The sequence below is a fragment of the Toxoplasma gondii genome, chromosome Ib (genome assembly GCF_000006565.2).
Source record: "Toxoplasma gondii ME49 chromosome Ib, whole genome shotgun sequence".
Classification (NCBI taxonomy): domain Eukaryota; phylum Apicomplexa; class Conoidasida; order Eucoccidiorida; family Sarcocystidae; genus Toxoplasma; species Toxoplasma gondii.
In genome coordinates, this window is record NC_031468.1 from 1,450,215 (window position 1) to 1,473,426 (window position 23,212).

At 52.7% G+C, this 23,212-nt stretch overlaps 5 protein-coding genes across 5 annotated transcripts; 3 read left to right on the forward strand and 2 right to left on the reverse strand.

Moving 5' to 3' along the window:
• The first annotated feature begins 684 nt into the window (after window positions 1-684).
• TGME49_209780 (hypothetical protein) lies at window positions 685-1,381 on the forward strand. The gene has a single exon (XM_002369686.2). The coding sequence runs from the start codon at window positions 750-752 to the stop codon at window positions 1,248-1,250; it is 501 nt and encodes a 166-aa protein (XP_002369727.1). The 5' UTR covers window positions 685-749; the 3' UTR covers window positions 1,251-1,381.
• Window positions 1,382-1,623: 242 nt separating this feature from the next.
• On the forward strand, window positions 1,624-8,848 carry TGME49_209790 (radical SAM domain-containing protein). Its single transcript, XM_002369687.2, has 9 exons — window positions 1,624-2,111; window positions 2,486-2,965; window positions 3,969-4,072; window positions 4,947-5,027; window positions 5,621-5,798; window positions 6,283-6,369; window positions 7,282-7,430; window positions 7,674-7,764; window positions 7,991-8,848. The coding sequence occupies exons 1-9, from the start codon at window positions 1,926-1,928 to the stop codon at window positions 8,492-8,494; spliced, it is 1,860 nt and encodes a 619-aa protein (XP_002369728.1). The 5' UTR covers window positions 1,624-1,925; the 3' UTR covers window positions 8,495-8,848.
• Window positions 8,849-10,142: 1,294 nt separating this feature from the next.
• Window positions 10,143-14,899, forward strand: TGME49_209800 (formate/nitrite transporter protein). The gene has a single exon (XM_002369688.2). The coding sequence runs from the start codon at window positions 10,962-10,964 to the stop codon at window positions 12,198-12,200; it is 1,239 nt and encodes a 412-aa protein (XP_002369729.1). The 5' UTR covers window positions 10,143-10,961; the 3' UTR covers window positions 12,201-14,899.
• On the reverse strand, window positions 14,013-15,026 carry TGME49_209810 (hypothetical protein; the record flags this gene model as incomplete). Its single annotated transcript, XM_002369689.2, has 1 exon — window positions 14,013-15,026. The coding sequence occupies one exon, from the start codon at window positions 15,024-15,026 to the stop codon at window positions 14,013-14,015; it is 1,014 nt and encodes a 337-aa protein (XP_002369730.1).
• A 1,150-nt stretch (window positions 15,027-16,176) lies between these two features.
• On the reverse strand, window positions 16,177-21,917 carry TGME49_209820 (syntaxin protein). The gene is made up of 7 exons (XM_018779481.1): window positions 20,187-21,917; window positions 18,935-19,195; window positions 18,200-18,291; window positions 17,837-17,909; window positions 17,416-17,526; window positions 16,947-17,002; window positions 16,177-16,611 (listed from the first exon to the last, which is right to left on the reverse strand). Exons 1-7 carry the CDS (start codon window positions 21,457-21,459, stop codon window positions 16,531-16,533), a joined length of 1,947 nt encoding a protein of 648 aa, XP_018638424.1. The 5' UTR covers window positions 21,460-21,917; the 3' UTR covers window positions 16,177-16,530.
• Window positions 21,918-23,212: the final 1,295 nt, after the last annotated feature.

Sequence of the window (23,212 nt, forward strand, 5' to 3'; positions counted from 1 at the left end):
TAACGACAAACCGCGCAAGGGAGGTTGGGAGAGACGCCCTTTGTTGCTCACCAGTGGGAGATTCCAGCAGCGCATGTTCTCCATGCACGCATGCATCGATCACTTTCTCCATGAACTTTTCCTGACAAGGATACGGCTGGAAAGGAAAGTCCACCTCCACAGAGTCTTCTCGCTTCTCCCCGAACCTCACGCTGCCGACCCAGCCATCGGCTTTCCCGGAAGTCTCGATGCGCCAGACACTCTCAGAGTCCCCTCCCTGCGCAGAAGGTTTATGCGAGGAAGAAGACGAAGAGACTGAAGGAGGACGAGGACAGTGCGGAGAGGAGAGAGAAGAGAGACGAGTCTGCGTCGCCATGGTTGCGAGGAGAGTTGCTTCGAGGTCGAAGGGTGTTTGCTGTCTCGTTTCGGACTCGGATGGCTGGGAACGCACAATACAGATTTCACTTTCCGGCGGTTGCCGCTCTCGGCTACAGGCAGGCGACGCCTCAAAGGTCCTGCTGTCTCCTCGCTGCATGCGTTTGTAGCGTCTTCGCCTCCATTCGCAGCGCGGCTGGAGGCAGAAGAGAAGGATACATCTGCTATTTTCAGTCTTCGATCGCCTGTCCACTGGGCGGGAAGGTCGCGGTAAATCCACTGGTCGAGTACAGGTGCATGGCTGGATGAGAAGACTAGCCGCCGCTGCCTGAGAGGAGACACAGCACTGTTTCACACGCTTCCACCGCAATGTTTTTCTCCGAAGTTGTCCAGAGATGGGCGAAACGCGAATGCAAACGCGGCCGGTGGGGGCAAGACCGCCCTGGGAGGGTGAAGAGAACGAACGGCGCGGAGGACTTCAACGGCCGGCAGCATTGAACGGATTCGACGTCGACGCCGTTCTGCTCGTCCGCATCGACTCCTGTCATCAGTTGACTTTGCCGCGGGATTGGAAGGCGGCTGCATGCAAGCGCTCCAAAGTAAAAAAGACAAACGCTCTTCCTTGGAGTCGACGCACGGTCGAGGCTCCGCAGACCGGAGAGGAGGCAGAGGTCGAGAGTCCTCGAAGAAAGGAGGAAAAGGAAAGGACGAACGGGAGAGCCACAGACAGCGAGGGCAGAGGAACGACTCACACCGAGGGGAAGGGAGAGGGGAAGGGATGCGCAGACGGAGAGAAAAAGCGAAGAAGGAAGGAAAGAGGGAGAAGGAGACAGGAAGAGCGCAGACAGCGACGGCAGACGACGGGTGGAGGCAGCCAGAAGCCGCAAAATCGCTAGGAAGCACAAGTGAGATGGAAAAGAGGCTCTCGACAGATTTCGTGGACCTCGAAAGACTGAAGAAAAGAAGAAACAGGCGACAAGACACCCGGGAAGAAGGGAGGGAGACGGCGGCCGGCGCAGTGTCGCGCGCGCAGACAGTTTCGCCTTTCTGAGAGGAGTCGTGAGAAGGTCGGCTTCTGAGAAAAAAAGAGACAGTGGCGGCCGGCGCTTTTCTGCTTTTCATCTGACGGACCCAGAGAGAGAGCCTCGTCTTGTCGCCCCCCAGAGGCACACGGAAAATGGGTGAAAAGAGCGACAGCAGCGCTGCATGCACGCGGCGTGCATTGCATGCATGCAAGCATGACTCGACTTGCGAAAGAAATCAAAAGATGCACAAGAAGTTCGTTTCTTCTCAGCCGTCCGTGACGATTCTTCTCACAGCAAGATTACGAGGGTCTTTCTTTGCCTCGCCGGTGGTCTCTCGCTCGTTGCTCGCCGCTTTCCTTGCTCGACGTCCGTCGCGTCTTCTTTTCCCTGTCCGTCTCTCACTGTATCGCTCTCCTCTGTCCATTCGTTTGCTTCCTTTCTGTCTCTCTCCTTCCTCGTCTGTCGCTCTCCACTGCCGCAGTCTCTTCTCTGCCTTTTTCGGTTTTTTCCGACGCCTCCCTCTCTGCAGAGACGGCTGCTGTCACCATGGCGCGCCGTCCGCCTGAGGCGGCCAGAGAGCAGGCCGTCGATCTGGAGTCCGGCGCCTCTCGCTGTTCTTCCCAGACGTTCTCGGAGTCTTCTCCCGCTCCACGCAGAGAGAGTCGAACTTCAGTCTTCGACGCCTCTGCTCTCCTCTCTGCCCTGGACGGCAAAACTGTGCATGCACAAAAGGTCCGTGAGACGACCCACGGACTGGCAGAAGGAAACGAAGAAAAGGAGAAACCGAGAAGAAGAAGAAGAAGAAGGAGAAGAGTGAAAAGAAGAGAGAAGAAGAGAAAGAAGAAGTGGAGAAAGGAGAAGAAGAGAAAGGAGAAGCAGAAGGGAAGACGAGGCGAAACTGAAGAAGATGACATGTGAAGAAGACATGTGTGGACGCAGAAGATGAAAATGAAGAAAAAGGGAGGAAGGCAAAGAGCGGTGCCGTAGCGCCGACCGTCAAGGAGAATTGGATGCTCTATGGCTTTCACCCATTTACTCTGTCTTTTTTTTCTTTACTCTCTTTTGACCCTCCGCTGCCGTCAGATGTTCTCTTCTCTTCTCTGCAGATCTGGCGCTACGTCGTGCAGAAGAACGTCCAGGACTTCAGAGAGATCCCCGATTTGCCGAGGCGGCTGTACGCGACGCTCGCGGAGAACTTCTGTCTGCATGCGTCTCGCGTTTTGCGGACGAAGACCAGCCGCGACAGATCGACAACCAAGCTCCTGCTGGAGTTCCCAGACGGCAGCCAGATTGAAACATGCATCATGCGCTACGGCGCAGTGCAGTACGCTCTCTTTCCAGAGTCCAAGAGGCCAACAGAGAAAGAGAATCACGGCGGAAGCATAAAGGCGAGGGAAGAAGCAGAGGAAGGAGCAGAGGGAGGACAACAGGGAGACGAAGAAGAAGAAGGAGAAGAAGAAGGGGGAGAAGAAGAAGGAGAGAACGAGGAAGAAGCGAGAGCCGCTAGTGAGAAGCAGGAGAAGGCGGGAGATGAGCAGCGGCTTTACAAGAGCAATCGACGCGCGACGGTTTGCTTGTCTGCGCAGGTGGGTGTACATTCGAGTCCGGGAAAGGGAGAAGAGAAGAACGGAGACGCTTTCATATGGTCTTTGCCATCGTTGAGTCCTCTCGTTCCCCTCTCTGTCCTCTCGCCGTTCCGGACCTCTTCATTTTGGTATCTTTTTCGTTTTCTTCTCCGTCCTCGCGTGTGTCAGTCTATCCAACGCCCAGGAACATTCCTGTTCTCGTCTTGCGAAAAAAGAAAGGGAAAAAGAGAGATAGGAAGAGAGAGATAGAGGAGGCAGAGGAGGGCAGATGGAAAAGGAGAAAGAGGAAAAGGGAGACGGACGAGTAGATACGAATGCGAGATAGACGGTGAGAGACAGACGACGAGAGATGTAAAAGGACAGACAGCAAAAGGCGCGACACCGACGAAGGAGAGGAAATGTATTCCGGAAGTGGAGAGCATATCCAGTGAAGGCGAGACCGGTGCTGGGAAGGGGGAAGACAGGAAAACGGGCAAGCACTCGAGAAAGCGACGCCCGGAAATGCGCAAAGTCGAGGGCAGAGTCAGGGGGAAGTCACTTCGGTGTTCCGGTGGTCCAGCCGTGATGGATGGAGTTCTGTTGCAGAACTGCTGTGTCGTTCATGCCTCTTGAAGTGCTTCCCAGGACCTCCACGAGTCCTCGGCTTCTCGTAGCGCGTCTGTCTCCTGCGCGTCTTGAGAAAGAGAAGTCATTCAGTCACACGAGAACTGAAGAAGACCAGGAAATCTGTCGGACGGGGATGTATGCCCACTCGCCTTGAGGGTCGTCAAGAGGACGCACCGGCGACGCTTGGGAGAGCCTCAGGGTGCAGCTTTTTCGTCTTTGTGAAGCGCGCTCGTCGTCGTCGCCTCAAGCTGCTCCCTTTCAGTATTTTACAAGACGACTGTCTCGTGCTGTTGCGCCAGTGTGAATTGTTTCTTTTTCTTTGACTTCTTGGGTCTTCGATTTGAGGTTTTTTTGGATTTTTACCTGTTTTTCAGTTTCTTTTTCTGCCGCGTTTCAGGTCGGCTGCCAAATGGGATGTACCTTCTGTGCGACGGGGACGATGGGGAAGAAGCGCAACTTGGCGGAGTGGGAGATTCTGGAGCAGCTTTACCACGCGAGCAGGTGCGTCCGCAGTCTTTCTGAACAGCTCAGTTTCTCAATTTTTCCCGCGGCCTCAGACCGAACGTCTTCTCGACAGACCTGACTGTTCAATTGCCTCTTTTCTGCTGCGAAGGGTGTCTCCTTGGCGGTGATAAGTCACGCGAACGTCTGCGGTGGCAGGGAACTCTTCGGTCGGCGTGCATGGACTCCTTTGTCTCCACACTCACACACTGGACAGCGCATTGGAGGCGCTCCGTGATGACTGCCGGCGCTCTCGCGGTTTTCGGAGGCATTCTGGAATCGAATTAGGCATGCGAAAGGAGACGAGTGTCTCTCCGTTTGAACGCCGAAGAACCACGAGCATGAACGCGCGCAGTGTAACGCGTTTTGCGAAACAGAGAACTTCTAGGTCGCAACAGGAGGTGAACTGTTGTCGAACCCTCGGTTCGCGGACGTGGAGAACACTAGAGCCTTTTTACCTGATTCCGACGTTAGAGGAAACTCGAACATCTGTGGGACCGACCGCGGGGAACCTCGCTCGAGGTTATTCGAGATCCCGAGCCGTCGATCCAGGATGAGGATGGGGGGTTCACCCGGCGGGAGCGAGAGGTTCATGCGTCTCCGACGAAGGCGGAGAGGCCGAACGGAGACGAAGGAAGGGGAGAAAAGGGGAAGTCAGAGAGAGAGAAAGGATCAAAAGAGAGAAAAAATCAAAAGAGAGAAAGGAGACCGAACAGTAGAGCGAAGGGAACTGCACGTAGAGTTGGGATTCCCCGATGGAGAGTTCCGGAGAAAGGATGCGCGCAGTTTTGAACTTTCAAAAGTGCAACAGGCGATCTGGTCTTCTTAGGGCCGTCTCGACACACAGCGTTGTTGGAGTGTCGACTTTTTTCAGAGTTGAAACAATTCGCAATATTGTTTTCATGGGCATGGGAGAGCCTCTGGACAACTACAACAGCGTCGTCTCGTCCATTCGGTGAGTGCAGTTCCGCGTCCTTCCCTCTCGCGTATTCCTCGTCGCTCTGGCTGTCTTCCCGAACCTCGTTACCTGTTCGTTGTTACTGAATCTTTGTCCTCGCCTCCTCACAAATTGCGTTTCGACACCACGTGGACTCTTTGGAAGAAGAAAGCGTGTGGACCTTTCCTTCTCGAAGTGAAAATCCTGCGTTTTCTGCTGGGGTGGTGGAATGTTCTGCCGGACTTTGCTGCATGCCTTCTCTCATTGCTCTCGACCTTCCTCCTGTGGCTCTGCGCTGTCTCTCTCGCTTTTCATGTGCGTCCTCTAAACCGTTCGTTAACCTCCGACCTGTGGAGGCTACGCGCGTATCGGCTGAGGCGCTTGTGTGGAAAGGGCCATGTTCTTCTGCAGTGTCTTGCTGGTCAAGAATCATCTTAGACGCGCTTCTGAACGTTCTGCATTCAACCTTTTCCACTGGACCTGCCTTCGGACTCTGGTTCTGCCCGCTTCGCGTCCAGGCGAGGCGTGATGACTTCGCGGTGTCTTCGCAGCGGCGACGCGCCCACCAGACAACCGGCCTTCTCGACTGTCGATCTCTGTGTTTTGCACAGATTCATGACTCAGCCCAACAAGTTTGCAATTGGGGGTCACCGCGTTTGTATCAGCACTGTTGGTCTTCCCCACAAAATTCGACAACTCGCCTCAGACCTCCCTGCCTGCCGGCTTGCCCTCTCGCTCCATGCGCCAGATCAACCAACGCGTCTGAAGCTCATGCCCAGAGCTGCTGCTGTAAGTCTTTCCACGAGCGCTCGCAGGCGCCTTGTCGAACAAAGATCGACTTCTTCTATGCAGACATGCGTCGAAACGAATAAACACAGAGAGAGATAGAGAGATATCCGTCATGCATATACATACACGTATATAGGTGTGTGTGCTTCTCGACTCGGAGGCTGCTGCGGCAGTTCCGCTGTTCGTCCTCACATCCAAGCGTTAAAACAAATTGAACCTGATCCACTGCATCTGTCCATGTGAATTTAGAGAGACATACAGATGTAGTAAGAAGCAAATACTTGGATGTTTTCGTTTTTGGAGGCACACTAAGCGCTAAAACCTCTTCTGTGAGGTTCAACGCTTCTTCGTATGCACTATGGCTTGACACAGACCGTCTGCCCGGCGTTCCTCCGTGGTGACAAGGCGCAGGTCTCCCCTTGGTTTTTGCCAACCTTTCTTGTCTGTTGTGTTGCCTCGCTTCGCTCAAACTCCGACACTGCAGGGATGGAAACTCGAGAGGGTCTTGGAAGCGACGGACGAGTTTGTGAAGCAGCAGAAGCGCCTGAACAGCACGGGCATGAAGAACATCGTAGGTCTCTTCGTTGTTGTTTTGGAGATGTTGCTGCTTGGCTGAGGAAATTCGTTCAGAGTGACCGCTTATGTAGATTTAAGAAGCCCAGTTATGACGTACACAAAATACTGCTCAGCTGATACAGAGGACATCGTCAGAACGTAGAGTCTTCCAGGTAGCCTCCGATGGCGACGAGTATCGAACGAAAACCAGTCAAACATTTCGCACAGGAGAATCGAGTGAACAGTGTTTCTCAGCGCTCGTCTACGACTCCTTGAAGATCAGTGCTAGACCAGGTGCTGTAATCACTGAGAGATGAAATGATGATAAACCACACAGAAGACACAGGTTCATGACGGATGCTAAATCTGTATCACACTCGACGGCTGCTGCAATGAACACAAACTCGCTTCTACCTACGCGTCTCCGTTAGTCGAATTCTCCGCATCCTTCTACTCCTTTCAACTCCAAGCCTTCTGTTCCTCTACATCCTTTTCAAGCATCTCGGCAATGCAGTCTCGGGTGCTCGGACAGACCCCCGTGTGTATGTGTGCGTTCTTGTCGCGCTTTTCCACTTGGCGCAATGCATGGCCTTTGGCTGTTGTGTCTGTCGCTTTTCCACCTTCTTCGATGCATACGCGTTCCTGCAAATATTATTTTTCGGAAGAAAACGGTGCCGGTGCTTCAGTTCGCAGAGTATCGGCGAACGCCCTGCCCTCAGTCGACGCCCACTTTGTCAGTGTCCGATTCTATTTACCGTGGAGGCGCTGCAGTTAACTCCGAAAGGTTTGTTTCCGAGCAGACCTTCTCACGACAAACTTGGCTGAATCTGCTGCTGCTACTCCCCCCCCCCTTCTCCCTCGATGAGGAGGCGGTCTGCGCTTTGCCTACACGCGTTTTTCCCTTTGTTGTGTCTGCTTGCGCATGCAGGGACTGCTAGTCGAATACATCATGATTCAAGATGTCAACGACACCCTTGAACAAGCACATGCACTCGGGCGCATTCTCCAGCCGCGTGCAGACGCAGTTATTGTCAATTTGATTCCTTACAATCCCACGGACGTTCCCTATGATTACAAGTAAGATCTTCAGCCGGGGCGGCGCCTCTTGAAGTAAACAGGAGCGCATCTTCACCGGTTTCTGCCTTTTCATTTGCATGCATGTGGGGTCTGTGAGTCTCAAACGGGTGCCTGCTTTGGAAGTGAAGCACGGCTTCGCGATGTTTTCGCTGATGTGCGCGTTGGTGTAAGCGCATTAGAGATTCCTGGGCTCGCGCTGCCCGCTTGGCAACAAGCTTTGTTTTTTTTTTGCATTTCTTTCAGGCCGTCGACCCAGGAGCGAGTTGACGACTTTTTGACGATTCTGCGAAAGGAATACGCCATCAAGGTTCTCGTGAGGCAAACGCTCGGTCAAGTAAGTTGGGCGGACGATGGTTGGCGAGCTGCTGTCAGGACCTCCAGGTTTTGATCATCGGCCTGATTCCGGGTCGTTCAGACGAGCCAGTTTTTCGTGGGCACCCGCCCAATTGCTGCCTCCCTCTGTCTCCGTACTTCTGCTCTCTGTCTTGCGCGTGTGTTTCATCTCTTCTTTTCTCCCCGTCATGCAGTCGATGTTCTTTCTGTGGTTCACGCTTTTCCAGGACATCGACAGTGCTTGCGGCCAGCTGGTGGTACGGGCAGGCCAAGAGGAGAGCCGAGGAAAGATGTCAGACACGAGCGACGAGAGTGAGGATGAAAGTTCGGGGGCTTCTCCTCAGTTGAAAGCCGAAGACCAAGGTTCAACGTCCATGGCGTCCTGCGCGGAAGGGCGTCTCTCTCGAACGAGAAGCAGAGGCGAGGAAGACACGGACGATACGTCAGCGGACTGGGTGGAGACTCAGACAACGACGTCTTTCCACTCTTGCTGGCAAGTCGTTAAAGAGTGGATTGCACTTCCAAAGTGGATGCGGAGCTACAAGAATGTCAGCAGTGGATGGTGGCCGACCCTAACAAGCGATGCAGACGGGGAGGACGAGGATAATAACGGAGAAACCGATGCAGAGCTTCAGCGGAAACAGGCAGTTTTGGCTGCTTCGCTGGCGGCGTTTGCCGGAGTCGCTGCCGCGGGGGTAACTCACTGGATTTTGAGGCGCGCTCGAGTGTAGTGTCATTTGCAAGAATGCAGAAACGTTTTGTGTGGGCGAAGCTCGGCCGTTTCAAGTGCAAATACGTCCAGAGCCGTGGCTGGGCACCCGCTGCTACACTCAGTTGTGAACAGACATTGACAGATTTCTCTTCTCGATGTGGAGGTTCCCAACAATGTTAGGTGCGGCTTCAGTGCTCGCACAGGCGCCACAAACGATTACAAACGGCGCTGGCCTGCGCACGATGATCCAGGCGGCGGGACGCTTCGTGCGTACTTTTACGAAACGCTGATCGTGTAAAAAACAAGCAACCACGCAGCTCCAGGCATGTACATTTCTGACGGGGATACGCGAAAACGTCCCAATTTAGCGGAGCTCCAGCTACGTGTGTAAAACGTCTCTCGAGCTGTAGCTACAGAAGACTGCTGGACTTCTCTGCAGTTTGTCTCTTACGGTGCTGAAAAACATAGGAATGTTTTTTCGGCGGTCCGTTGACTGTGGTTAGGGTTTAGAGCGCTGTGGAGCTGTGTGGCACTGCAGTTGACGTTTCTGTTCTGCTGAATTTGAGTGAAAAGCAAAGGGGCAGTTAAACCTGGAATACCCGAGACATGGACCGGGTCTGCGTCAAGGATTTCCAGAAAGTTGCTCCTGCCAGCTGTGAGAAAAGTGGTCTGAGTCGTTCCGGCTTTGTGTTGACTGCAGAATCAAATTTTGAGGAACCTGCGCGCTACAGGGAACTCCACTTTCTTCCACTTGCCACAAGCAGCCCCATCGCTCCGGTGACAGGGGGGGCGGTCTCCGTTTGCAAGATTTTCTCTCACGTTCCTTCACAAACGCACATTCTTTGCTTCACGGCCTGTTCTCGGGTTCTGTTTCTCCGCTGTGCTATTAAAGTGGGCCACTGTTTGACGCTTTCTCTACCGATACAGCGAGCTCCGACCAGCGAACTAGAGAGTAGGAAGCAGCGAAGAAGAGCCGCCTTCCAGTTAGACGATCTGTACACGACGAACGGTCTTGTCGAGAGGACTTGGACACGGGCACCGCGGACGGACCGAGTCGCGTGGTCTTTGTCAGTCTTTGTGAGATTGTCGCTGAGTGCGCGTCTCGTGTCCGACCCGAATTGCTGTTTCGAGGAGAAAATAACCTCTCCCCTGACTTCCTTCGATTTATGTCAGCGTCACGCTCTGTTCCGTCATCGCGGGACTCTGACGCCGAGTTCGGTTGCGTCCTCGCACTCCGCAGGCGTGAGGCGGTTTGTTGCGGGCAAAGACACTCTCGACGAGAATCGTCGCGTTTCTCCCCACGTGCGACGGTTGTCGCTTGTTGAGCGCAGCAGCTGGAAGCCTGCAGAGGGAGGCCGGGATACGGCGAAGTTTCTGGGTGTCTCCCAAGCGTATTCGCCTGAATCCGCGAACCGACACTCGCTGGCCTTTCACCCAGCGCTCTCGGTTGTGACGGGAAGGAAAAGCATGCCTTCGTTTTCCTTCGGACATGCAGCTGTCGCCGCTGTCGCAGTGGGTTCGCCTCCTGGACAGTGTCGATGTCGGCAGGCGGCCGCCTGTGCATGTTTGTGACTCATCCCAGCGGGCCTGCTTTGCGCCCCGGTCGTCACCCGTCGTCTTGTGAAGCAGCAGCCGAGGAGAGTTGAGAATTGCGTTTCTTCAAAGTCTCTTCTGTTTTGGGGGAGTGGATCCTCTGCTTCGCGCAACGTGGTTTCCTGCCGAGAGTCAATCGAGGTCTCTCGACGTGGAGTTCCTGTCTCGACTCGGTGGCGCTTGCCAGTCCCGATTCTTCGGCGGCGGCTGAATGGACTTTGATTTCGATTGATTTTCGCTTTTCGTCGATTTTTAAAACGGACTTTATCCGTGCATCTGGGATTCCTGCAGAAACTCGACGTCCCGGTCACGAACTTTCTCTTTCGTCGTCTGCAACCTCCCCCTGTGGGTGTGACGAAACCGGAGACGTTCCCCCCACCCCTCAAAGCAGGCGGCGGTGGACACGCAGTCGTCGCTGTGCAGGCTTGCGCTCTTTGTTTCGCTGCATCGACCAAGAAAAAAGGGCCTTTTTTATCAGCAGCAACTTCGCCCACAGCCGTTCGTGCTGCAAGAGAGCAGCGTTGTAGCGTCACGCGCCGTTTTTCCTGGACTCACACTTGACCCGTGTCTGGTGCGCGTGTCTTCCAGACAAGGTCGTTCTTTTTGCCTTCTGGTGTGTGCTCGAGTGTATGTCTCTTCGTCGCACAGCGGCTTCCGTCAGGTGTTGTTGTGTCCCGTTCTTCATTTCAAAACCCATCTGACAGCGTAAACTGGAGTTGTGCGGCCAGAGGCACCGAGGCATTTCCTCTTCGTCTCCTCCGGGGTTGTGTGTTCCTTTTCAGCTCGATACAGAGCCCATCGTTTTCGCTCGAAACGGGGGGTTAGCGCAGCGGGTGCACTCCGTGTTCGTTTTGTCCACGAATTCCCTCGAGTCGTTCATCCATTCTGCAAAAATGGTGGTGACAGCGTCTCCGGATACGTACCTCCATGTCATCGACTACGGTTTGAAGAAGGTGCGCCTGCGGTTCGACCGCCTCCTTCTCCAGGCCTTCATGGCTGGCGTGTACATTGGGATGGCGGGGAACGCATGTATTTCGTTGGCCGGTGGGTTTTCCACGGATCCCGCGGACCCGAAGGCGATCACGGCGGGCGTGCAGAAGTTCATTTACGCGTCGATTTTCCCGGTGGCGTTCATTGCGATCATCATGACGGGCGCGGAGCTGTTCACCGGAAACACGATGACGATGCTGATTTGCTGGTTCGAGCGCCGCATCACCATTTGGCAACTGCTGCAGAACTGGGCAGGCAGCTTCCTCGGCAACTGGCTCGGCACGATGTTCTCGGCCTACTTCCTCACGTATCTTTGCTGTCCCTTTGACCACGACCCGTACCTGAGCTACTTGAACTACACGGCGGCATCCAAAGTCAGCTACGGCTGGGGGAGTTGTTTCTTGCGGGGAGTTGGCTGCAACACCTGGGTGTGTCTGGCAGTGTGGTTTGTCGTTGCATGCGATGATGCGGCCGGAAAAATTCTTGCACTGTGGTTTCCGATCGTCGCCTTCGTGCTCTCTTCCTACGAGCACATTATCGCGAACCTGTACACTCTGCAGCTCTGCGCGATGCTCGGCGTTGACACCTCCCTCGCGGACATGATTGCCTTCAACCTCTTGCCCACGCTCCTCGGCAACCTGTTTGGCGGCTGCGGGTTGATCGGCATGGTCTACTTCTACAATTTCTATCCCGTCGTTGGCCACGGCGACGACGCCGCAGAAGGCAGCATTTGCGGCAGCAGCGAGAAAGAGGAGTGCCCCTCACTGGTGGGGGTTCCGCGCGGCGCCTCCGTGAACAGTCTGGCTGTTTCGGCTATTCCGTCGGTCTTCTCGGCGCCTCGCGGCCAGCGAGAAAGCTTCGCCGGTGAAAGCAGCACCCTCGTCATGGGCGACATCAAGCGACAACGCAGCATGGCGTCGACTCGGAAACTCGGCGGGGGTGCTGACAAAAAGGACGTCCAGCTGACGGTGCGACAGTTCGACGAAACGGAAATGCAAAGCACTATGGAAGACATGTTTGGTCTCGAGGATCCGAGAAACGCGCCCAAGGGAAACCCTGGAACTAATCCCCCAAGCAAATCCCCCGAGTCCTCTGCGACCGGAGGGACGGGTGCCGCCGCCTCGCCCACAGCGACAAGCTGAAGGAATGCGCCTGAAAGTGGATTCGTGTGAGGATGGATATGCGTTTTCCAGAAAAAACGCTCGGGAGAGGGCTTAGGTCGAAAAATGTCCAGAACTGTATTGAGGTGTGGGATGGAGGTCGCGCGCTGGAACATGCGTTTTCAGAGGACGCGCCCCGTGTCGGAAACGGATTTTTTTTCTTTAGAAGATCTTCGACTTCGTGGCAGTTCAGAGTTCTGCCGTAGGAAACACACTTGCCAGGCGACATGCTCTTCCCGGGCGTCAATCGGGACAGTGAGAGGAAAGGTCGTTCGGCTGACGGTGGCCGGCGTCTTAGGGAATTTGTGGAACGGTCGCGTGGTGGTAGGAAGGAAGAATGCAGTTGCAGTGTTGTGGAGCTTATGTCAACCTTGAAGAGTTTCTTCTGATATCATTTCACGATTTTTCCCTTCTCGAGCCCAACCTTTGCGCGGGTTTCCAACTCGCCTCAGGTCGGCGGAAAGGGATTTGCCCTTGGGTTCGCGACAGAAAGGACTCGCAGGCTGATTGTGAGCGTCTGGAGAATGTGAGGGCGGCATGTTGGCGCTTTCGAAAAAAACATCCGAACGAGAGTCATTGTTCACTGCATCGCCTTCGGCGGTGTTGCTGCCTTTCCGTCATCGAGCTGCTTCCCGAAAAAACCCGACCAGAGTGGTCGCAGGCTGGCGTGTAACGGTATGCTAAAGTTTGTTTTGGGTGGCGTGCACTTTTTTTGTGATTTGTGCTTCGGGCGGGGAGAGTGAAGACACTGCTGAACATGGAGACCCGCACTCTCTGGTTGCGAGCGACTGATCGTCGTCTAGTGGGGAACTGTCGCGGAGGCGTCAAATTTTCCTGCCTGCAGAGGAAGCTTTTCTGTGCTCGCGCTTACAGTCTAGCGTTCGTAATAGCGATCTAAGCCGGTTCGTTGCTGCTTGGGAGTCCTGTGGAGGCGTTTTGCGTGCCCTCAAGTGAGTGTGCCCTCACACGTCAAGACCTAACAGGGATCCATGTGCTTTTGGAGCGCGGATTCGTTGTACACGATGAGCGTCTCTTTTAGGGAATTTTCTTGCGAGGAGCAGAGGAGATGTTTGTGTACTGCTGAACGGCCTGGACATTGTGTTACCGTCCGCATCTAAAACGGGCCGATGCACGAGTCGTGAGTTTTTGTATAGATGGCTGCTTGGTGAAGCAGTTCAAAATAGCTGAGCGACTTAGTTTCAGTCGACTTGTGGCGGTCAACTTCTGAGGTCGGTGAGTGGTCAACCTCCGAGGTAGATGAGGCGGGGATCGATGTCTAGGCCCAGCAATAAATCTGCGAGTTCCTGCGCATACCCAAGTTCTGCGGATTGTGTTCGTGTGAACGAGTCTAGGCTTCACCCAGTGCTGAACTGTGATCTCTGCTTCGCTGTGATGCTGACAACTCCATGCGATCTGCGGCAGTCATGTGCTTGCGCTGTGTCTGGCAATGGCCCAAAACACTTTAGTGCTGTGAAGCAAACTGTCAAGCGAATAGAGTGGCTCGCTTCGCAACAGGACGTTCACCGGCGGGATACGGGGATTCCTTAGGTGTGTCTCTGTCCGCTTACACCCAATCATCAGTTTCAACAATCATTATCACCGAAACGCAAATTCAGTCGCACGTTCACCGACAAAAATATATTTGTGTATGGTCACGTCTGCCCCGCACTCGCCGTTTCGCCCCGGTATGGGTGAGTTCCCCGCGAACCCTCCACATACGGCTGTCTCTGGTGTGGAGAAAAGTAGCTAGAACTGGAGTTCGGCAGCAGAGGGGGCTCGAGAATAGCCATCGTTTTAGATGTTGTCTTCCAGAAGACTTTGTTCCTCGCTCTCTGGAGTTTCGTCTGGGCCCTCGAACCCAGAGAGTCGTTTTTCCTGGAGGCGCCTAAGCGCCATGTAGCACCACAAGCCTAGAGGAGCCGTAGCGACAAACCACCAGTGGTCTTTGACTAGCGCATTCGCTTTCCAGAAGTTATACGCAGGAAGGGATGCGTCATTCGAGTATGTGATGTTCCACCAGATGAGCACACAGAGGCTCAGAGGCAACGCGAGCACAGTGAAAGCTGTCGCGAGACTCGTAACGGATTTCCAGGTGCCTACTGCCCCCACCAGTCCGGCCATGCCTGCAACGACTAGAACGACCCCGTGAATAATTAGGCAGGAGTTTGGGCCCTGTGTTGTCGGAGCGTACAAGCGGCTGTTCCAGAAGCCCGCGCATTCGAGCATGGCGATGAACAGACAAAGCAAGCTGAACACGAGCGCACCTGTGCCGACAGTCATCCCGACAGCCCAGTTGCCCAGCCTGCGCATCTCGCCGGGACCAGAGAGAACGTCTTCGCGAACTTGCCCGAGCGTCTTGTAGTTTCTGCCTTCGAATCCATCCCCGCCAGCAGCTTGCACGTTGGCCAGCGAAGCGAAAACGCGGACCATAGGAATCGCCACACCTAGCACTATCCATAGGGAACCCCGAACGCCGAGGTACCAGACGATAACGCACAAGAAGCTGAAAACACCGTTTATCAACGCCGCCCACGTCAGCAGGGACGTCAGCCGCGGAACGCGGAACGTGACGGCAGCAACCGACAGGATCGCGACCAAAATGTCGAAACCCGCTACGATGAAAAGGGAGATGATCCGGCCTTGAATAAGCGCTGAAGCTGAACCCAGTGGTGTTTTCAGAACTCGCAGCGACTGAATCCCTTCGTTTATCTCCACCGCTGCACAGACGCCCAGCAGACAAGCGTACCCCAACGCCGCTCCTGCCAACGAGAGACAGTACCCTCGTGCGCGTTTTGTGTCGGACGCCATCTTGACAAACAACAAAGGGAAAATGTATCCTGTATGTGACGGTTCTTCGACCGGGCAGAGTGCGTACCGAGCGTTCACGCAAACGCCAGACCAAACAGGGAAAGTTTCCTATCGCCGGTGGATGCAAGCCAGAGATCGATCGAAGACGAAAAGTGGGATGGCGCAGACGCACGACTAGCGGCGAAAGTGTATCGTGGGTTTCCCAAAAATGATCGGTTCCCAGCATCGGCCGATGCACTCCCACCTGGCACCAGTGCTCTGTTGTGGCTCAGACTCACAATCGACAAACGGCGTTGGCGGTACGCATCCAAGTGTGAATTCTTCACGAGGGTCAAACACAAGAAAAGAATGGTATTGCTTCAGGCTGTCCACAACAGCCACGCCTGCACGCAGGCTGTGGACGCGGATAACAACGGCGGTCTGCTCTTCAAAGGGTGTCTCAGCTCGACGGCGTTTCTAGCCTCGTGAGTCGAGCGTGCTGTTGACGCGACTATATCCACTACTACATTCTCTTTTGCCAACAACACTCTATGCGAAACTCGTTTCCTGCCCAGGTAACCGGACACCAGTACGAGATGCACACCCTCGCGAGCGTTGATGTTTGTGTGGGACGCAATATTATACGTACAAGAAGCAGCTTGGCCGCCGTTTCGGGAATGCGGCTTCCTAGTATGAAGACATCCCCAGTGCAACTACAACCACAATCAGTGTCTGCGCACAGGTGATTTCTGCTCGCAGAAGGAAACAGCAGTCTAGGGGAGTTGGTCGCAGTAGATTCTTTTTCGCTTGTCGCAGGCGAGTTGAAAACAAACACATCACTGCTGTGAACTCACATGTGCAGCGAGGCCTACTTGAAAAGACCTTTTCCCGCGCGCTCTGTACATGCCTATTTGCTGTGCCGACAGAAGTGACCACTGCTCGGAAGGAGCACTTCAAGGTACCATTCACAGACTATTTGACTTTTTCTCTTCCGCAGAGAGTAGGAAAGCCGCTGTCAAAGAATTGTGGATTTGTGCATGCCGGCAGTCAAACACTTTCAGGGTGTTCGGCAGAAATGCCAAAAGGACGTCAGCCCTCTTCGTTGATGGCTGTTGAGAAAAGCGCTTATCGCAAGTTCTTTCACCCATAAATGCTGAGTTCCGGGACTTTGCGTGCAACCAAAATGTGTGCATAGATACCAGAGCGTAGACGTTTTTTCGTAGAAGCCGTGCTCGGTGCGTGTTTTCTGTCGGTCATTTTAAGTCCCCAAACGAGGCTCTTTTAAAAGTCAGTTTGCTGTCAGTTACTTCTGTTCCTAAGCACTGTGCCAGAGCATCTGCCGTCAAATGCACTCTGTATGGCCTGTCCTTCTGGGGTAAAGACTGCATACTCTCTCCATTTCGAGTTATGCGTGCCTTTTACGAACAAGTTGTGTCTCTCTATGGAGAGCGTTTCGGCTTCACAAAGTGGGCAGCAAATACAGGGACGGTCGCCTGGCGAGCAGCCTTCTCCTTGGAGGAAAGGTTCACTTGACGATGTTCAGAATCACAGGGACGAGAATGATGATGACGAGCACCAGAATGCAGACGCTCAGCCAGCACATGCGCTGCAGACAAGCACAGGACGAGAAGCGCACAGGGAGGACGGGAAACGTCACTTGGGGGCAAAAAAGAACTTTGTAAAGACAAACTTTTTTCTGCAAAGTGGCTGCTGTCCGAACTCTCGGTCCAACATAGAACGAGGTAACGATGACAAGCATGTGCATCCTCGCCGTCTGATTGCCGCATGCCCATCTGTCCCTCACACCGATTCTCGATTTGAACGTGAGACAACACTACCCTCGCAGAAATCTTCTTTTTCGAAAGCCTGAAGAAACCCCGACACATGCCGCGATAGCGAATATAGTGAATCGCTGTCTTTCGGCGTTTCGCCGATGCGTACCTTCTTCGCAGATTGCTGGTTCTTCCGTGCTTGCAGCAGCTCCTTCTCTGCTTGGGCTGAACAGACGTGGAGGCGACAGAGAGAGGCGGCCAACAAACAGTTCACAAATTGCACAAAAAGGGAAACTCCGTTCCGGTGCGCCTCTGCACACAAGTACCTCTCTTCACACATTCTCTCGCCCAGAGGAACGGGATGGTACACCTCAACTTTGTCCGGACAACTCAGAGAAACGATCGGTCTGAACAGTCGCCACGCAGACTGCGTTCCGGACGTCTGCCTCTTCAAATGGGAGTAAACTGAGTCTGTCGCAGCGTTCAGAACCGAAGAAGGCAGCGAAACGGACGCACACTCGACTCAGCCGAAAGTCTCCTTTGACTCTGCGCTAGCAACAGATTTGGTGACGGCGACGACAAGAGGCGCAGTCGCAGGGAAGAAGACAGCGCGAAAAGAGAAAAAATGCAATCCTCACCCGTGTAGTCCTTGGCATTCGTGACATTGTACTGAATCTGGTCCAACAACTCGCCTTGCTGGTCGACGAGGAAAGCGAGCTCAACAAACATCTGGTGCAGTTCCGCGACACCTACGAGTGTACATACACCCAAGAACGCAGGATACAAGTTATAACTCCAGTTCGTCACGAACGTCAAAGCACGCCGAAGACTGTTCTAACTTCCCCAGAAGAAAGGCAAGAAACATGTGAGCATATACAGAGGTACCCAATCCGGTCGAGCTACACACAGACACACAGTGTCTAATGAATGCTCACCAGCGTGTATCAGTGTAGGGAATGATCCATAGGAAGTCAGGCGATGAGCAGATGCATGCAAAGCGTTCTTGGTCAGAGTGTATATCCAGTTGTGCGACAGTTCCTGGAGAAACAAGAAGCCTACTTTGCTCGAGTCGAAGAATGTCACGGTACTTGTCTTGCAGGTCGGCGACTGCGTTGCGGAGAGACTGATGTGTCTGGGGAAGCATTGAGGCAGAAAAAACGGAGAAAGTCAATGAGGAAGCGCGAAATAAAGCTTCCGACGAAACGAGAGGACACAAACAACGCAAAGCCGTTACACGACACGAGCACAGGAAGATACACGGCGAGAGAAAAATGCTTTAGAAGGAACAGCACAGGAACCTCACTCACAGAAGGAAGCCGAAAGCACATACACGAAAGGGGATTCAAAGACATGAAAATCGAACAAGATGAACCTGCGAAAGTCAAAGTCCATTCGTTACTCTTCTGCCCACCAGACGCTCACCCCCGTCACACGCATCTTCACAGCCGCGGCCGCCGAGAGATCCCCCGACTCCACCAGCTGCTCAACTTCTTCTGCCGAAGCTTCTGGATAAACTGAAAAGACAACGTATGCGAAACAACAAACGCACACACATATCTTCATATATGCTCACAAACGTGTACATATACATAGATATCTATATGTATATATATATATATATGCATCGCCAATGCAGGCGAGTAGCATTTCCCGTGCATGCAGGCATGTATATTTGTAGACCTATGTGTGTGTGTGTGGAAATACACAGGTGACTTTGCATATCTAATACATGTAAGCATGGCGATTCATGCAAACACAGCGATGCAAGGTAAGAAAGCAAGTAGTCCCGAATGTTATTCACGGAACTCTGTGCAAGCAAAGTGTGTGTGTCTCGTTCATCACCTTTCCTTGCATGCAGCGACAACAGCAACCGAGTTCGACCATTTGTCTGCTCTGAATTCTTGTTCTCCCTCCGCAGTCGGCAACTGGGTGTCTGAGCCTCTCAGCCAGGTTTCTTGCTGGCATTTTTCAGTGGAGTTTGGATGTCGAAGGATCACATCGGAAGTTAACCGATGCCGAATCACTTTCAGCGCCACAGAGACCGTTGACAACCGCGGAAAAGGGCAGAGTTCCTCAGTCGAGGAACGCTCTGCCTCTAAGATGCCCGAAACAGCTGCTTAGCAAGAGGAAATCCAGGAGAAAAGACACTGTGCTTACCGATTTTTACTTGCCGACAGATGCGCTTTTTGATGACCGTCTTATACTCGGTTTCGGCTTGCTGGCACTCAACGGTGATTTGCTGCAGGTGGCGCGCGACGATTTGATGCATGTTGAATCGAATTCGGCCTTCACTTATTTTTTCTGGGAACCTTCGAGTAAAAAGCAGATTTTCTTCCTTTATTACTTGCAAGGCACCCTTGGTCTTGCGAATCATCCCCGTTGTCGCGTCCAAAAGTTTATTCAACAGGTGCGACGCGTCTGTAAAAAACGAAAGACGACCCAGAGAACAAAAGGTCGGACATAAATGCGAATATGTTCCTCGTAGTACGTTTCACTCAAGGCAAAAGAACAAGACGACTCATATTTTTCCGTGGAAATGGTTCCTTCGATGACAGAGAGAGGAAGCGAAAGAGAAAAGCGGAGAGAGAAGCAGAGAAAAGCCTGAACACAAGGTCTGAGGGTAACAGACAAACTGTGAAGAAAGAACTCCCCTCAATTCACACCCTTTTGCTTTTCTAGCTGGCTGCTGCACGCCAAAGCACAAGACGCTTCTATTCAAGTAGAAAAAACAGTGAATCGGTGGAGAGACAGAACGGCAGAAGTGCAGGGGAAAGAAATGAGAAAAACCAAGGAAAAAAAAACACCGACTCAGAAGAGGTCGCTACACACGCACATGTCCACTTGTTACACCAGCATCCCCTTCTTGCCTCTGCAGCGATGCATGCATGCTCATCCATATATATTCATGCTGATCTACGCAGATGTTTGCACAAAGAACTTTCCATGCAGAGGGAGTTATATGTACTTTTATATATGCATGCATATATATATATATATATATATATATGGACTCAAATATCGATGTGCAAAGAGAAACAGAGAGACACAACCACACGCTGTCTTTTACTGATCGCCCGGTCTCCTCACCCAACTCTCGACATCGCTTGGTTGCTCATTGTTCACATGTACGTGCCTACAAGTGCATCCGTACAAAGATACGCATTTATCTATCTATCTATATATATATATATATGTATAAATATAGGTCTACACACGAGCGTACATGTGTCTATTTATACACATTTATGCGTGAGCATGAAGATATATATATATGTATATGTATATATGTCTCTGTAAATATGTGCACAGGCCTTGTCACACAGAACTGTACATCGACAAGATTTAAATGAGACCGCCTGGAAGCGACTTTTCCCCCGCATGTCGTTCGCGGTGTTTCTGGTATTTTTACCTCTTTCTTCGTCAGGATTGCTGGCAGTGACGGCGGCGCGTTTGAGGTCCTTCATTTTTTCAAGGTTTTTGGATATTTCTTGGAGCGCTCGCTTCAGAACGTGGATCTTTTCAAAGTACTCCGTCATGAACTGAGGCGTCTCTCGCGCCTCTTCGCCATCTTGCTCTGAGGACTCTGTGTCTTCATCTTCTTCTGGGCTACGCGCGTTGGAGCTGCGAACGACGCAAACACCCACGGAGGCGGATCGCGAGTCTCTGAATTTCCACGCATGCATGCGCGGAGCGGCCTGCGGCGACAGTTGCCGCGCGAGCTCGCGGAGGTCCTCGAACAAGTCCTGCATTTTCAGCTTCTTCGAAGAAGGCCGTTTCGCGCAAGGTGTGCACGAACCTGGGGGAGACCTCCCAGAGCTCCGGCACAGAGAGGAACCATGGACGACACAGTGAAGCGGAGTTCCCCGGAACAGACGCGCGAGGCAGAGCAGAGACGAGCGGAGCAGAACAGAGGCGAAGACTCGGCGCGGAAGGACGCGCGAGAGAAACAGAGAGAAGGAGACGGAGACAAGGGCAAGAGACAACGAGACGGAGAAGAAGAAGGGCAGAGAGGTGAAAAGGAGAGACTTGCGCCTAGAGACGAAGAGAGCTGACGAGAGAGAAGAGAAGGCCAGAGACGCGCGGAAAAAAAGACAGTCCGTTGCCTGTGGACGAAAGCAAACCGCGAGGAGCTGCAGGGAGGCATGAGAAAGCTGAGGAGGAAAACAAGCGGGGAGAAAGGACTCGAAAGCGTCGAGAAAACGGACAAGAGAAAGGTGTACGGAGAACAAGAGATTTGGGAGACGGGAGACACTTGGAAAACAACGCGCGCGAGAGATTATGAAAACGGAGAAGAGAAAGAACCTGACCGACGACGGAGCTGCAAAAAAGAGCCAAAGGTGCCGGAAAACCGGGGGGAAGGCTGAGAACTGCACGAATGAGTCCGAGACAGACGAGAGTCGAAGGCGGGAGGCGAGACAGCCGGGCAGGCCAGGGAAAAACGAAGGAAAGCGCAAGCAGAGCAAGACAAAACGAGACAAGAAACTGTGAGGATTTGCGAACCCCCGCCAGTCTCGGTGCGAGTGCTTTCCGACAACAAAGGCCGCCTCCGCGCGTTCTTGTCCGTGCTCGTTTTTGAAGGCGAAGCCGCGTTCCGTGTGAACGAAGAACAACCAAGAAAAAGGGAAAACGCACCGAAAAGACAAACGGTTTGTACTGAAGGACGAGGAGCTCCTTACATGCATGCGCAGCTCGCTACAGCCGTTTGTGCATGAGATGTGGACAAAAAAGATACACGAATGCCTATTTTACAGTTTTCCTCGACAAGCAAGGTGGGCGCAAATGCGATGTGGAAGCGGACAAGCGGGAGAGAGAACGGCTTCTCTGCGAAAAAACCGTTCTCCCCTGACAACTCTGCCGAGCCTGGAAACGAAACGCAGAGCGAGAAGACAAGAAACTGGAGAAAAAAAGAGCAGGTCCTCTGACGCCTGCTGTGTCCAGTGTTTTGATAGGAAGACGCCGAGGAGAGACCGTGGATGACCGAAAACGCCCACACAGAGCAGGAGGAACAAAAGGTGAGAAGCGAATCGGCTGCGGACCTCTAGAAAAGACAGAAAAACACACCCAGTGGCGACGAAGAGAAGTTGAAGAGAAGCGCGTGAGGAGTGAAAAGCGGCCTTTTTTTCAAGACAAGAGTCGAGCTGCATGCACATATCCACTCGCGGGTGACGGCGAAACACAGTGGCCGGGATGACGGCGTTTCGCTTGATATAAAAGGAAAAAAACGTCTTTTTCTTTCCTGCATTTTTGTGATTCTTATCTCAGTTTTTCCGACGAAAGCCCGCGGAGAAATCGTGAAACAGGAAAAGCTTCCTCCCGCCTTCTGCATGTGTGCGCCGGGCACCACGCGGGTGGTGTGTTGACAACCCAACCGGAGAAGAATCAAGAAATTCCCCCATTTCGAAAATCGAGCTCTTGTATTTTTATTCCACACTTTCGCCTCTTCTCGCCTTTACGACCTGAGGATTTCGACTCTTATTTCTGCATTGCCACAGTCACTCTTGCCTGTGAAATTTCAGACTCTTGTTTGCGAAGTCTACGTCATAGTTTATCTCGCTTTAGAACTCCCAAACGTTCTTATTCTCCATCATTAGACCTTTCGCTTTTTTTCGAACTTCGAGACTGTTTTTTCAACTGCTCATGCTTATCACTTCTCTGTACCAATCTGTCTTCTGAAAGTCACTTGAATGCACAGGCGCAATTATGAGATTATCAGTGCACTGTTTTTAAGCTTAAATTCGAACAGGAAAAAGTTAGTGTATCTTTTATTCACACAAATGCCGGTTCGGAAGTCATGTTCCCAGCAACTGACGCGAATTGGCGACACAGGAAGGCCTCTTTTCAGACTCGCTGAAGAAATACGAACCCACAGTCCCAGAAAACGAAAAACTTGTGGGGGATCTATCCGAATCTCACGAGTAGAGTATTGGAATTTTTAGGTCGATATGGAAACTTGAGAGAGTGACACACTTTTATATTTGTTTTAATAACATCTCATGTGCCTTATTGAAACTGGTTCCTGATTGTCTGATTCGTAGGACTCTGTACATGAGTCCAGTAGGAGAGACAGGCAATCAAGGTCCTGACGACTGCTGTCCGTTTTACCATTCCTCTGGCGCGCTGAAGACAACTAAAAGAGATGAGAGCCCTCCTGGAACTCGATTATCGATATAAAACAGCGAATTTGCCGATTTATTTGCTCGAGTTTGACACACGCCAGAAGTTCCCCTCTCACTCGGACAACACAACACTGAATGGCCACAAAGGCGCATAAAAAGACCTTGCATTGCAATCGCATCACGTCAAAAGAACATGCATTTGAGTCACACATCGTATGACAATACTCCGTGCTTGATAAAATCACCTTTGCATGGAGTAGTGGCGAGCAAAGAAAGGACTTCCTATCGCAGGTCAAGTCTCGGAAGAAGGACGCAGACG

Coding starts and splice junctions, on each gene's coding strand:
- TGME49_209780 (XM_002369686.2), top strand. CDS start 750: ATGGGCGAAACGCGAATGCAAACGCGGCCGGTGGGGGCAAGACCGCCC.
- TGME49_209790 (XM_002369687.2), top strand. CDS start 1,926: ATGGCGCGCCGTCCGCCTGAGGCGGCCAGAGAGCAGGCCGTCGATCTG. Junction 2,966..3,968: donor CGGTTTGCTTGTCTGCGCAG/GTGGGTGTACAT, acceptor GCCGCGTTTCAG/GTCGGCTGCCAAATGGGATG. Junction 7,765..7,990: donor TGAGGCAAACGCTCGGTCAA/GTAAGTTGGGCG, acceptor ACGCTTTTCCAG/GACATCGACAGTGCTTGCGG.
- TGME49_209800 (XM_002369688.2), top strand. CDS start 10,962: ATGGTGGTGACAGCGTCTCCGGATACGTACCTCCATGTCATCGACTAC.
- TGME49_209820 (XM_018779481.1), bottom strand. CDS start 21,459: ATGCATGTAAGGAGCTCCTCGTCCTTCAGTACAAACCGTTTGTCTTTT. Junction 19,196..20,186: donor CAATCCTGACGAAGAAAGAG/GTAAAAATACCA, acceptor CGTTTTTTACAG/ACGCGTCGCACCTGTTGAAT. Junction 17,527..17,836: donor CATTCTTCGACTCGAGCAAA/GTAGGCTTCTTG, acceptor GTACACTCGTAG/GTGTCGCGGAACTGCACCAG.